Here is a 14,851-nt window from a genome sequence, read left to right on the forward strand (position 1 = left end):
GTTGAAAACAGGGATGGCAGCATGAACATGCATATTAGGGAGGATCATCTCCAAGACCCGCCAGTCTATTGAAGTTGCTATCCTCCTTGATGACGAGACACTACCAAAGTCTCCACTGCTGGAGGGGGTCAATAGATGGTCACATGGATCACTCTCGCCACAGTCAATTGAACTTCGGCATCCATGCAGGAATACCACTGTGGTTAGTTTCCTGGAAGAAATCAGCAGCGTCGCAACAATGGGGCGACTTATGTCGGTAAGCTGACACACAAGTGCAATGATGCCGAGATCCAATGCGCTCGTTCACTATCGGCCCCTTTAGAAGGCTTGCGATGATCAAAATCTTCCTTTATCAAAGACTAGCCGGCAATCCTTCAGCGAATCCACTTAGAAGCCTGGGAGATATTGCGCCATATGACTGAGTCGTAGCCCACACCGTTAATTTCGGCGGTCAATCCCCGATCGTGTCATCCTCCCATTTGTGCGACATGGTCAAATCCCGAAGCCATGCCCATTTCATTGACGGTATGCTTGGTGATTGACCTCTTTCCGCGGCGGTTGGTCTAGGCACGTGGGGCCAGCAAGCCTATCAGCGTTGCAAGAACTTCTTTAGACACTGCTGCAGACTGAAGCTTATCAGCAATCATAGGGAAATTCTAGACCAGTCAATGGACCGCCAGAGCTTGAGTGTTGATGAATGTGAAGTGCCTGTGCAGTGGGTGGTTATGGCAAACATACACCTCATCCAGTATGTACGTCCGATAAAGTTTTCGTACCCGAGGGGTCCGACTGGTAAGCATCCACGGCAGCAGTGGCGCATTTCCAGGACACCGGATAGGAGATAGTGTACGAGCCAATGGTAAGACAGTGAGACTAGTACCTCGCTGAGAAAAATTTTTGTGGGATCAAAAACCTAAGAGTTTAATCTCCTGGCTAGACCGGGGAGGGGCGCGGAAGAATAGGAGAGAGTTAGAGTGAGAAAGAGAGGGACAGAGAGAGGGGCAAGAGAGCTAAAGACTAGAACAGAAAATGCCAAACAAACATTTCTTGGAATTTCGCGCACTATTGCCTTTGACACTCCTCTTTCCCTCCCAGCCACCACCTTTTTTTTTTTTCCTTTCGGTTGGTTGGCCCTGGCTTTGTTGCGCTGACTGACTTTTCGCCCCTTTTGCGACCATGGTCCGGGCGCGTTGGCGCGCAAAATGACCGCGATGGGAACTGTGTGCCGCTGTAAAAACCAGAAATTGAAGACAGGATGGTGGTGGTGCACGGAGATGAATTGATGAGGGTTGTGTTAGCCTGAAACTTGCATGAAAATATTAGCTATAGTTTTGAAGAAAGTCATGAATGCCCAAAATTGGAGCTATGACCTCTGCCCGCGACAGCATCTATTGCAGATGGTGGGTAGCTAGTAATTGGATGACATTTCCCCTTAATCAGGATATCTGTGCAGCGATAACCCTCAATGGAAATCCCTCATTGGTGACATTCATGTGATGTAAAAGAGTGGAGTGCATATGCAGAGCACAGAAGCATTGACATTGCTAATAGTCAGTCACAAAGCAACCCAAAGGGTACGCGACAGGTCTGCGACCGTTCTATGAAATCGATCGTGATAGACAGGAGACAAGGATTATCAGGGCCCTATGACGGGAGTTCCTGGTCAACAGGATCGCCCACGTTAGCGTCTTATCACGCAAGATAAGCCGGCGGTCGCATTTGCCACAGACGTGATGGGATCTGCGGATAGCACCGGCTCTGGTGGGAGGGATCGCCACCAGGGTACGTACGATGTTTCTATGTACAGAAGCATGTCGTGGAGGCTGTGGTGGTACGAATTGGATGTGTCACCAGAGTGATCTTCGACAATCCAGACTGGGGGGGAGAAAAGTGGAGGGAACCATGAAAATCAATCAATGAATGGATGAATGTGACTCTGAGTGTGACTGTGACAAGCGAGTCGAGAAACTGAGACGGTGACAGAAATCTCCACTAAGTATCCGAGAATAGAAAAATACCACGAACAAAAACAAAAACAGACACAAGAAATCTAAAATAGAAAAAAAGCCAACAAAAAGAAAAAGCCGACGAGCTTATCAGTCCCACGTGCCCGTGCACGGACTGTCTGGATGGGCTTCTGGAACATTGGCGCTCCTTCGTGATGATTCAATGGCTGATACAGTCCCTTTTACAATTTCGATTTTTTGTTTCAAGATTGTATAATATTTGACGTGAGTATGATTGTTTCGAGTCCGGATGCATTGTTCACACGCAGCCCATTGGCTCCAAGTTGACTGCATCATCAGACGCGTCTCAGGAACAGCAGAAAAGAGCAGGTTCGCCAGGAGGGACCCGCGATTGGGCTGTGTTTGTCGGCCTGAATTGCGGGCTGGAACAGTCGGTCTCCACCGGGCGATCCACCGCAACGCCGATTTGGCTTTGGCAGACCGAGTTCTAGAGCGTTCGCCCACCAGGTTTTCCTGTCCCATGACCTGGCGGTTATCAAGCTTGCTCATCCTCCACCCTGTCAAAATGTATATAGACCTTCCCCGACCAGCTCGGAGAGAATACTTTTGACAACCAGACAAGCCAAAGCCAAAGCTCCTTCCTCTCTCCGGACCTTTCGATTCTTTCGCCCTTCCCTCTCCCATTTCGGGTGCGGGACTCTGCATCTGCCCCTCCATTAGCACACGCAGCAGAGAGGCACAACAGAACTACGCTAGGCCATACAATGTCCTACACTTCCTCCTCCCGCTTTTCCAGATCACCTTCCCCCGCCCCTCGCACTAGACGACCTTCTCCGTTGGAAAGAACCTCATTGCACCTCCGTCTCAGCCTGCTCTCCGGCGAGAAATATGACCAGGAAAGCAGTGCCAAGGAACCCGATCTTCGTCGCTGCCTCAGCCATGCCCACATCCACGCCAAGTCCATGGCTATGGTCAAGCGAGACATTCGCGTCCACATCCGCTCCATGGGCATGGCCATGGACGATGACGGCGACGAGGAGCTCCTTGATCACGAAGTCCTCCCGCCGCCACCGTCGCGCCGATCGTCCCGCAGCAGCTCCAAGTCCGCTGCGGCCCCACGGGTGACGGTGTCACCCAAACCCAGCGAGAAGTCGAGTCTGCTCGACAAGGGTCGCAAGTGCTTGGAGAAGCTTTTCCCTCGCAAGAACAACGTGCATCTAGCTCAGTCTAGAGTTACCGTTGTCACTTGAAGCCCGTCCATCTCTTCGCCTGCTCGTCTCTCGGTTTAAACCCACCACTACTAGTGCTTATCGGTTTCGCCACCAACCTCTACTACCCATAGGACGATGATATCCATCTCTGCTTGTGGTAATCACGCCATTTCGGGTACCCGCGCCCATACCCATGGTGCTTCGCCGTCACCCAGACTGCCCGTCGGAGTCTCTTGTCAGTCCTATTCATCCCGCCAGTCCGTTCGAGACTGGCGCGCTCTCATCCGGTTGAGAGCCTTGACCTGACGCCGGCCTCTGGTCGTGAAGTCCATATTACTATCTCCTTTACTCTTTCCTACCTCAATGTATCTTTCCCAATCATGTTCTTGAAGCGGGCTTCAACGACCACGATGTTCGGAAGTAATGTGTGCCTGTCACTATTTCCTTTGTTTACTTGTCTGGGCTTGGAGTTATAGCGTGCTTTGCTTTTGCTTAGCGTTGGATACCAATTAGAGTATAGAAGACCATAGATTAGATTTCAGAATCTATTTTGTCAGTGACATCTATCTTCCTCCTGCTCAAATGTAGTGTTTCTTTGTGTTCCCCCATCCCATCCCCAGATAACCCGAATGACTCACCCAGATCACCACCAGCACCAGCACCAACACCACGTTCCACACAAGGTCGCACAACGTAACCTTTCACAACCCCCAATACAGCCAATCATACTAATTTGCACATCATGACTCGCACTTGCTAATACTCGGCTCCCAAGCCACCTGGCACAACCCGGCCGTGGTTGGAATAGGTCGACTCGGGCCGACGATAACAAAGCCGCTCTTGCAGCGGCTAATTAGATATTCAGCCTGAGACCGCGATAGGCCGACAGTTCCCGGGCCATCCATGCATGCAGGTCACCCCCCTCCTTGGCCGCACCTGCATAACCGAGACGAATCTCGGTCAAACATGTCGTGCTCTGTTTCTCTGATGCCGTGCAATGCCGCGCGGACCTAAATTGCGGTCGGACCGACTTTACACCTCATATATCCCCAAGTTGGAGATGCCACTTCGGGATTTGTTGACGCCACCGAAGTCATTAATGTTGTCTTTCGGTGTCTTTGAGTCTTATCGATTGCTACTGATGATGGTGAGAGTTTATTGGAGTTTAGTCGGACGATAATATACTGATTAGTAAGGATGGAAGGTAAGGTAAGTCTGAGTCCCTCTGCGCTATCCGCCTGCGGTCGCGCGGTTGTAAGCTTCATTCGGCTGGAAGTCACCACAATCTCAACTAAAACACGTTAAGCTGACATGACTGGTCATTAAGACAGACCATTCTGAAGAAAAGACGATGAAATATAAGTCGAACATAAGAAAGGAATGGGAATACCCCGTTGACTAGCCGAAAATGGAGAGTCAAATGGTACGCATCCATAGCTAAAACATATTGTATGTCTTCTTCAGAGGTGAGGCAGAAACGTCGTCCAATCCACGGTGCGATAAGCACTGACTTCCAAAGCTCTTAGTCCAACGAAAGCCTCAACGATCAAGTATAACCTTGCAGCAGCATACGTGCAAGCAAGTGGGAATATACTCCAGAATTCGGCCTTCAGTGGCAGTACTTTGGGGACTTTGGCAGATTCCCTTGTCAGTCGCGCTTGCTCCACGTCTTCCAGCTTAGATTTCCAGAAGATCCTGCAGAAGAAGCGCTGCCAGCGTCCTATCCGATACCAGGCAGCTGACGTCTCGAAGACCCAAAATGCAACCGTGTTTCCGAACAGAAACATACTGCATACTCGCCAGAGAATGAGCTCCGCCTTTGTTGGGACCCGAAATTCCAGCCAATGAGATGGATCGAGGCATATAACAAGGTCGCAATACATAGGATTAGGACAATTAGGCGCGTATCAAGTCTCCTCCATGGAGCACCAATGCATGGTGCAACTGGGTGTTTAAGCTTGGGCTTTCAATGCACATGGGCTACCTGGGGATCAGTGGTTTGGTATCAGCCGGGAGGAGAAGGATAAATCCAGCTGGAACTGCGATATATGCGTAGGTCTGACGACTAACGATATCTCAATCAGTGCCTTTCGGACCGGGGGGAGGGGGGAGGGTTGAATTTCATCGCTAACGGCATATACGTCGATTGAATGGATGAGCTCTGCTCGGCTAAGAGGGAGGGAGGGTGAGGCTAGACATCAGTACGTGACGGAGTACCATACTACATCTACCATATGAAACAGCAACTCCAGGCACGCCCATGCACCACTACAGTACTACGTCCGGGGCCCCCTGTCGGTTCCTGTGCACATCCGCCTGTGATAGGCTCGTGGGCCTCATCTTGCATGCGCCCCTCCTGGGAGGCACCCCCTCACCCAACTCTTCCTTCCAGCGCCTGGTGTGACAGAGTCCCGATTCCTCCTCAGTCGGCCGGGGTCTTCCCAGCTCGATTCCTCTCCAAAGAAAAATATCCACCCAGTAAAATATTCACCCAGTCCGCTCAACCATTCTCATTACTTTATACAGTCTACTTCAACTTCAAAAAGATACAATTTGCGATATGCAAGCGACATTCGTGGATAGTCCATCGATAACTGAAACACTCCTGCGCCAGCGGAAGCCTTCTCCTCTCCCCCCAGGAGCCATTGCGGAAGAACCAGCAACACCAGACAAAGTCCTCTTCGATGACGGTGCCCCCATCCTTGTCTCTTATGACGAAATCCCCGAATGGTATCAAGACAATGAATTCATTCGACATGACTATCGACCTGTCTCAAATTCAACCCATGCGTGCTTCGCCAGTTGGCTGTATCTGCACAATGAAACCGTGAACATCTATTCGCATCTAGTTCCAGCCGTCTTCTTCCTCGCAGCAGAGGGCATGTTCTATCAGTATCTTCAAGTCAAATACCCAGAAGCCACGTTATCCGACCACGCCATCTTTGCCTTCTTTCTCCTGACTGCTGTTATATGTCTGGGTCTGTCGACTACCTATTACACATTGATGAATCATTCCCTCCAAGTCTCAGAATTGTGGTTACGACTCGACTTTGTTGGTATTATTGTCCTGACCCTGGGAGATTTTGTCTCGGGTATCTACATGGTCTTCTATTGCAAGCCTCTATTGCGACGGATATACTGGGGCATGGTATGTTCCGTACCGCACGGTGTGGTACATGAAAATCTAATAGATATTGAAAGATAATCTCACTGAGCTGCATCACAATAATGATCCTCGTGAACCCCAAGTTCCAAGGACCCCGTTGGCGCACCTTCCGTGTCTGCACCTTTGTGGGTACTGGACTATCTGGCTTCGCGCCTCTGATCCACGGTATCAGCATCTATGGCTTTTCTCAAATGATGGTACAGTCCGGCATGCCATATTATCTAGGCGAAGGAGGGCTTCTCATTCTAGGTGCACATTTCTATACTGTTAGTACACCGACCTAAGAACTAAGTCTCATACTGACGATTTATATAGATGCGCATACCGGAGTCAATCAAGCCTGGAAGATTTGACATATTCGGCTGCTCTCACCAAATATTTCATGTCCTGGTCGTCCTTGCCACGGTTGTTCAGCTAATTGGTATTCTCTCCGCGTTTGATTATAACTACAACCATGGCGAATGTAGGCTGCCATGACGTGACGATTTCTCAGCAATATGGCCCCTCAGTTATAACGGTACATATCTTATATCCGCGCTCATTTCATCTGTATTTACTAGAGATGGTGGTATAGAGACGAAGTTCGGCACTTACTATTATACGCTACAACAATACCTCATGTCAGCATATAAAGAATCATTTCAACGGAACCAGCTATAATTACCTATAAAACACACCCTTTATACTACCAAGAACGCCCATTCTACCATTATGCAGATCATAGGAGACTTATAGAGTAGACATACTTAGTTAGGTCTCATCATTATGGAACAAATTTGAAGAAAACCCCAAAGAAAATCATTATTACAACAAAAGGTGCATCAAAATTACAACCTCAACCTTAGATGGATAAAAAAAGCTGGCAAAAAATCGCAAAAAGAAAAAAGAAATCTCCCCGACTGGGAGTCGAACCCAGGTCTCCCGCGCTTGTTCCCGAAAGGGATTGACAAGCGGAAATCATGACCGTTAGACCATCGAGGACTTCTTATTAATATGCTGCAATTATTTGCTATATGAAATAAAGAAAGGAAAACTGTAGCCCTACCATAGCGGGTGTGGAGGGTAAAAGTAGTCAATATATAACGATTTACTTCGCGAAAAAAAAGGCTAAATACCAAAATGATACCGAATGATCCCATACATTATATACTAGTATGAAAATAGGGAAAGTCTCGTAGACTCACAAGTGGCCTGAGACGAGCTCACCACATAACATGCAAGGCTTTCTGACCTGCTCCCAATGTCGTTCAGCATATCCCAGTTCCGGATTACCCTGCATGGTATTGCTCAACTTCCCGTTACATCTAGCTGTAATATGCATACAGATCTCTATATATCAAACCGTGGTTCGTAAGTCTGCACCGACAACACGGTGACTTCCGCCAGGCTTGTTCCGTGCCATTCACAAGGACATAAAAGTACCTAGAATCTCTGCGCTAAGTACTATACATAAGCCACCCACCTTTCAAAAGACTTTCTCAGAGGCTAATCAAAAGATATAAGATCATCACTAGCGGCTGGTGGCACTTCCTTTCGCAGTACAACAATACTAGCTTGCCTCTCAGCTGACTGGCGCACTGACCCCCACAATTTGCGGCCTAGCCCATCTTGTGTCTGTTTACGCGCCTGTATCTTCCACTATATTCAATCTCCCCCGCACAGTAATCACCACCTTTTTTTTTAAAAAAAAGATACAATGGAAAGAGCAGCAAGCCCAGTTTCCACGTTGGTCGGGCTAGCAACCCGAGCTGACCCTTCGCCTCTACCGCCCCCTCAGGAAATATTCGTCCATATCCAGGAGATGTATGACTCTGGAAAGCCATTCTACACCAAGGAGTTGCTCCAGAATCTCAAACAGCAGATACAGGATGCTCGCGATGGAGTTATTCAGACTATACGTGTGCCGGGGTTGGATGGAGTAATTGTTGAGTTTCCAGTACTCATAGGGCAGGTTTATCCAGCACATGATGAGCCTGGTATGGAGTACGTTATGTATGTGTATTTATTGATACGTTTCTCATGCTAAGACGGTGCATTAACTCACTGACTTTGATTTGCGAAGCCAAAACCCCTGCATATCATATTTATCTCTGCAAGAACTACTCGATGATGATAACCTAGGGGATTATCTGCCCTACAACCATATCGAGATTGGTCATTACAAGTATCTACGGGATATCCACACCAAGGAGCTGTACCTGAATAGTTCAGTTCATTCAGTACCTGACGCAAGCAAGCTCCTACAAGAAAGTCGCCAGATCTGGGAGAACACCACAGAGTGCCAAGAGCTCCGGGTAAAGCTCATGTCACGAAAGACTGTCCCTATTACCAAGATCGTTGGGATTGCGCTCGGGTCTTTCGCAACAGTCTACCCTGAACTACAAGACCGATCGGTTTTTCAGCACGCTCTACTTTTGACTCTCCGTGACATATATTGCAAAATGCACAATGTGTCACAGGATGCTATTCCATGTTTTGCACAGGACCCAGAATGCAAGAAGAATGATATAGTTGCTGCAGGGGAGAATGGAATCAAGATTGTAGAAGACCCCGACGCCTTTCTCGAAGTTGATGAGTCCACAGTGGTGGTCTCGGTTGCTCCGGATATTGCTGTGCGGCAAATTGTCTTTGATATAGCTCGGCCGGCTGTTTTGATATGGAACAAAGTGAGGGATGAGAATGAAGATCATATGTGAGTTGATGATTTTCTTTTCTCTTTCTTATTTTTGTTTTTCCAGTTTACAGGATATGCGAGCTTATCTTGTCTAGGACCGACCCTGTCTCTCCACGCGTGTTAACTTGCATACGGGAATACTATGATGAATTTGATTTCCCTGATTATGATTCAAATTTTGGGGACCTTGCGGTATATGTTCGTCGGAATTAGGATGCAGTCGACGAGGACGCAGGATATCAATCCGAAGAGACATGTCAGAGCGGAGTCAACGGATCTGTCAAAGGATGTCTACCATTTGCTCATCGTATAACTCCAGTCCTAGGGATCTGAAGCCCGCATGCACCGCTATCTTACTAGCACTTCCTGATTCTAGTTCGGGAGGTAGGTTGAGATCCCATAGACGACACCTAGCTCGGGCCTTATGTTCGAACTCTCGTATATCCCAGTGACAGGATGAATGCAGTGATGTCCTCAGGTCTGCTCTGAAGTTATTTATATCCATATCCAGAACCTTGTAGAAATTCTCGTAGTTATCAATCCACTTCTGAGGTAGTTCATTGCCAGGAATTGATGTCCAGCTGGCGCCGAATATAGTTTGACTATATTCAAACAACTTCAATAACTGTTCCGTTGTTTCTGCCCACGCTATAATCTTAGGAAGAGCCGTCATCATCCTTCCCAGCATTGGAGTCCATTGTGGTCCTTGAGCCGCTTGTTCTGGATTTAAAGGTCGTAAAAACGACCAGACAAATTGACTGAGATCCCATGAATATGTCCAAGGCAACTTCACACCGCAATACAATGTAGTCTGGATGTCATCGAACTTGTCCACTAGTATCTCAAATTCTCCTTGTGCCCCGGCAACTTTCAAATGATTGATTTGTCGAAGAAACTGCCATGTTGCATGTTGATCACGGAACATCCATCTAAACTCTCTGTTTGAATCTTCCCATTTATCCCACAATCGTTTCTCAAGCTTCGGCAACGGGCTTTGCAGATATAGAGAAAAGCTGAAGACCCTGTCTCTGATGCTGGCGAAGGGGATGGGAATTTCGTCATCGCCTGAGGTAATGGATTGTTGTGCAGTTTGTTCCATGAGCAGATGGAATTCACGAATCAAACTATTGTCTTCAGGAGATAGTCCTGAAACAATATATCGCTCATTCGGCCTTTCATTGGCCCAAGGCAGCAGCCATCTATTGGTAGAAGGTTGTTTGAGCGAAAGGGCGCAGGTCGATACGAAATGATAAGAGCCCGTGACAGAATCTTCTCTGAGGATCACAGGGTTGTTGTATCCACCGAGAAGGAACAAGCTATCTTGTCCTTGGTTATATCCTCGATCGGGGAAGGAAACCGATAGAGTTGCTCTTTCATCAAGCGTCATTCTGATCTTTACACGAGTTTGTCCACGCTTGATACTGCCCTTTAATTCGCAAACTTTGATAGCACAAGTGCGCAGGATCGGCGTAGCTGCGCTCAGGTGGCTCTCACAGTCAATGGCAAGGTAAGATCGGAATATTACACGACCGGATCCTGAGATTTTGTTGTGTTTTCGGTTGGATCTTTGATTGCTTGTCGGAATGGGTGTAGCCGTCGTGGATAATGCTTGCGACCAGTCTGGGACCCAGGATGGGAGGTCGAATGTCTTTACTGTTAGACCAGCTAATTCGAGAACATCCATAGTGTTGCAAACTTTGATAAGGTATGCAGATAGACCGGTGTATACAGTTTCAACGGAAACAGTGTAGTCGGGTTTAAGTTCACTCTGGGATATCAAGCTAAGCACTGCAAATACCTTGTCCCGCGGATCGGAACATTCGTAAGAGGAGGCTTGTGCTAATATGGGCAAGAGATCACGATCGGTAAGCCCGTACCAGTGTTCCTTCCGAAAAAGCCAGTCAGGTATAGGAACGTCATCATGGGCCAACGCAAAAGGCGCTTTAGGCCATGGAGCTGAATGTGCACCGCATAGTAACTCAAGGTTCGGAGCTAGTAACGCTTCAACAAGAAACCATAATCTGGTGAACAATGGTCTTTCCAAAAGAATTTTCAAGGCTCTCCGAGTATTTTTGTTTATATGCTCATAGCCAGTGCTCACTTCGGAGCCTGTTATCGCGATGTTGTTGAGAAATTCCAAAGCTTCTCGACTGTCGGACGTTTCTTCACCCAAGTAGGCAAGGACTGTAGACGCCTTTTGGCAGATCTTTCGTTTCAAGGAGGATTGTTGACTTTTCTCTTTGAGGTTAGCCTGATCGATGCATAATGAGTCCACCCATAAGAGTCGATCAAATTCCTGGTTCTGTATGAAGCGAAGCGCCTGTTGGCAATTGTTTGACACGTGAACAATGTCCCAGTACTTGCCTACGAAGACAATGTGGGAACTGTCAGAGTCTTCCTTTTCATTGACTGAGTCATATGATAAAATCTCAAATGATTCAGCTGGACAACTGTGGATGTTCACCACCTCCAGGTCAATATGAAGCAGGCTTTTGAAAGGACCGGCTTTTAACCTGACAAGTCGTATGTGATCTTTGGAGGGCAGTGACGGGAATGAAGTGTCTTGATAGTCTGTCCGAGTTTCGCTGTCGCCAAGTTCTTTGCTCCCCTCTGACTTACTTGAATTATTTGGATCGAGACATGATGGCCACAGAGAACTTTGAGAGAAGTCGCTCAGTGGCAGTGGTAAATCTGTGAGTCTTGTTTTCTGCTCGATGATCGCAATGGCAAAGCAATGATTGCAACACGGAATACCACTTGCCACACTGACATCTGGCCGTTTGCAGCTTGAACTGTGCCAACGGCTCATTGTGTGTTAAATTGATGAAGTGGGTTTGGCAAAGTGAAAGACTGAGGGTGATGGTCTGGAAGAACGTTTTGGTCGGGGGGAGATAGGACAAAGGGCCGACGGAAAAATACAGGTTAATCGCTGCTTTCTATATTCGGTAATTGTGAATCACGAAAACTTGGAATTCTGATTACCTTGGTCAAACAGAAAAGCAATAAGAACAGGCTTGATGCTTGAAGCCGATGATCACTCACCTAATGAATTGAAAAGTCAGAGTCCCATTTATAGGCGAAAGCTGGTGTTAGATTACCTGGTCTCGGTGGGATTTTCCCGAACTTGCGAAGGCAGAACCCGGGATATCATCAGTATATCGGAAACTCTCTTATATTGTTTGGCATTTATATCCAGATGATAGCGAGACAGCATAAATTTTCCCCGGAGTTCCATACCCTCCCTTGCCCTACACCAACGATAGGTGGAGAAGGTACCCGTCCGGAAGCGCCCAAGATGCTCTGCAAAAATCCATGACTGCTCGAGAAATACGGGGTTTACTTAGTGATTGCCCTTTCCGGATGGTCTACGCACTGAACCGCTCTATCCACGAAGTTTCGTCAATCATCACCGATATGGAGATAATTGAGACAGGCAAACATGCACCATGACAATCGTTCAAGATGCAGGCTCAATATCCCAACTGACATCAAGCTGTGCCACGCAAACAATGCACGTGCTCAACGTCATATAGCACAAATGCCTACCCCAAAGCGCGAGTGAGTCATTTTCAGGAGACATGAATCCTGCGGCCATCATGCTAGTGTCACTATCTAGCTTGGATGCCTAGCTAAGCGCCGCTTTTACGGATAAATCTAAAACCGGGCTTCGAATTCGGAGTTGAGTCAAAACTTTTCGAGTCAAGATCACCCCACTCACTAATACCCCAATAGTTCTAGTAAGCCTCAAGGGCCCATTAAATAGATAGTGCATGAGCCATGAATCACTACATCTGTAGGGCATTCGGAGATAACCATTCAGACAGACCCACCGCAAATCCGAGACCACTAGCTACTACTTGCTAGTTATACATCAAGCCATCCTCTCGATCTGGTTTCACTCCACATTCCACTCGAGGAGAGCCATTACTGAAAGAAGGACAAAATGGAAAAGCTTCCGCCAGAACTTGTTGGTATCATTGGTAGCCACCTTGAGTACCCTGACTGGTGCGCCCTCCGACTTACATCCAAGATTATCTATCAACTCTCTTCTTCCCTCTTCGCGAGACGCTACTTCCAGTGCGTTAGTGTTATTTTGACCCGGGAGGCTATCGCGGACCTTGAAGACCTCAGCTTGAACGAATCATTCAGAAATGAGGTAAAGGAACTGAGCCTCATACCCCAAGCATTTGGGGACTACGAGGTGGATTTTTATGCCTTTAGAACTATCCTGCAGTTCTGTACACCTGGAAGTGAAAGTTGGACAACCGAGGAAGTGCAAACGCAGTTTATGAATTACGAGGCTGCTCAGACCGATCATCTAGCATTCTTAGAGTCGGCTAGCTTAGTTAAAAGTCTTACTCGATGCATAAATCGACTGAGAAATGTTTCTGCTATAGGGTTGCGAGCCTACCCTCCCTCCTGGCCACGCACAGAGAAGAAAAGTCTGTTTATCTGCCTGGGCATGCACGCCTTGCGGAAGCAGCTTCCTTTCGACCCCTGCGTACGACTCCTGATGCCCAGTGCATGCCGCTTTGCGGATCGACCTTTGAGTACGTGGGGTCTAGTGTGGAACATGTGGAACGACATAAGGCATCCGGTTTGGACCAAGGGGCTCACCAGTCTCTTCGAAGCCATGTGCGCCGTCTCTCCAACTTTGGCAGTTCAAAGGCTATATACCTGCCTGACTGAATATGAATTGTCGGTCCCCTTCGACTCCTTCACTCTATCTGAACCTCTCTACCAAAGCCTGCAATCCGTTCTTCGCGAGCTACAAGATCTGGATATTTGTCTCCGACCCTCATATCCGAATGACACCACTGAGTTCCTTCATTCTCTCGTTGTCTGGGCTGCTCCAAATCTTCACACTCTCCGCCTCGCCCTTTGGGATCAGTTCCATGATGTAAGCCCGGATCACTTCACCAACTTGGCCCAACAAGTCCAGTTCACCCGCCTCACGGAGCTTCATCTCCATTGGATCGAGCTCACTCAACCCAGCTTCCAACTCTTTCTAAGCACAGCCGCTCCAACCTTGAAGGTCCTAACCTTGGTTGCAGTGAGTTTGAATGACCCCATACCCGTAGCTATGGAATCTTCACGACGAAGGTTCGATGCAGCAGTAGATACTGTTTGGCGCCGCTTTATGAATACCTTGCGTGACACCATCCCATCTATTCGCTATTTCAGGATGACTGCACTTGCATATCGCCAGAAGAGGTTTGACATGGAAGACCCATCAATAAGGGCGCTCATGGCCATGGGTCATTGTCTCAGAGGCCAATACTCCACATTCCACACCTACGAGATCAACAACACAATGAGCTTTGTCGAATGGATCGATAGTTTCAGACTGCGCAGGCTTATCTTACACCACCCTCTGCCAAGACATCGTGGTATGTTGATCATATGTGCCACCTCGCGGCTAATAAATATTACTAATCCTGATAACTCACTTGATAGAACTACCTAACGGCAATTTTACGTCTCCAGTGCCAGAGGGAAAATTTCGATGGGCACGTTGACCTATATAGATAATCTCTACAGCTTGCGTGGGCGAGCTAACTGCGAAGAATCTATCAAAGTACAATAAGGCAAGATATTCTACCCACAACCGCATAAACTGAGTCTAGGCCATCGTTTGATAGCGGATTACATTCGCCTGGACAATTCTGAGAATCAACACTAGTAGGGTAGCATAGATATTATGCCGTGTCAGCCGAAAAATAGTACCCTCATATTCCTACAGTATAAAGAACTATGGGTAGTGTTCACATCGCCTGCCAGTTATTCTGTTTCTTCTTTCACCCCCTCCTGAACAGGCCCATCTGCTATCAAA

At 47.7% G+C, this 14,851-nt stretch overlaps 4 protein-coding genes and 1 non-coding gene across 5 annotated transcripts; 4 read left to right on the forward strand and 1 right to left on the reverse strand.

The window, feature by feature from the left end:
• Positions 1-2,731: 2,731 nt before the first annotated feature.
• Positions 2,732-3,217, forward strand: AKAW2_20237S (uncharacterized protein; the record flags this gene model as incomplete). Its single annotated transcript, XM_041684928.1, has 1 exon — positions 2,732-3,217. The coding sequence occupies one exon, from the start codon at positions 2,732-2,734 to the stop codon at positions 3,215-3,217; it is 486 nt and encodes a 161-aa protein (XP_041539063.1).
• Positions 3,218-5,738: 2,521 nt separating this feature from the next.
• AKAW2_20238S (hemolysin III family protein) lies at positions 5,739-6,821 on the forward strand (the record flags this gene model as incomplete). The annotated part of the gene is made up of 3 exons (XM_041684929.1): positions 5,739-6,326; positions 6,380-6,610; positions 6,660-6,821. 3 exons carry the CDS (start codon positions 5,739-5,741, stop codon positions 6,819-6,821), a joined length of 981 nt encoding a protein of 326 aa, XP_041539064.1.
• Positions 6,822-7,235: 414 nt separating this feature from the next.
• On the reverse strand, positions 7,236-7,325 carry AKAW2_t20005A. The gene has a single exon. It is a non-coding gene; the product is annotated as a tRNA-Asp (tRNA).
• Positions 7,326-8,040: 715 nt separating this feature from the next.
• AKAW2_20239S (SRR1 family protein) lies at positions 8,041-9,231 on the forward strand (the record flags this gene model as incomplete). Its single annotated transcript, XM_041684930.1, has 3 exons — positions 8,041-8,336; positions 8,407-9,036; positions 9,114-9,231. The coding sequence occupies 3 exons, from the start codon at positions 8,041-8,043 to the stop codon at positions 9,229-9,231; spliced, it is 1,044 nt and encodes a 347-aa protein (XP_041539065.1).
• Positions 9,232-12,961: 3,730 nt separating this feature from the next.
• Positions 12,962-14,537, forward strand: AKAW2_20240S (uncharacterized protein; the record flags this gene model as incomplete). The annotated part of the gene is made up of 2 exons (XM_041684931.1): positions 12,962-14,408; positions 14,476-14,537. The coding sequence occupies 2 exons, from the start codon at positions 12,962-12,964 to the stop codon at positions 14,535-14,537; spliced, it is 1,509 nt and encodes a 502-aa protein (XP_041539066.1).
• Positions 14,538-14,851: the final 314 nt, after the last annotated feature.

The sequence above is a fragment of the Aspergillus luchuensis genome, chromosome 2, assembly GCF_016861625.1.
Source record: "Aspergillus luchuensis IFO 4308 DNA, chromosome 2, nearly complete sequence".
Lineage (NCBI taxonomy): Eukaryota > Fungi > Ascomycota > Eurotiomycetes > Eurotiales > Aspergillaceae > Aspergillus > Aspergillus luchuensis.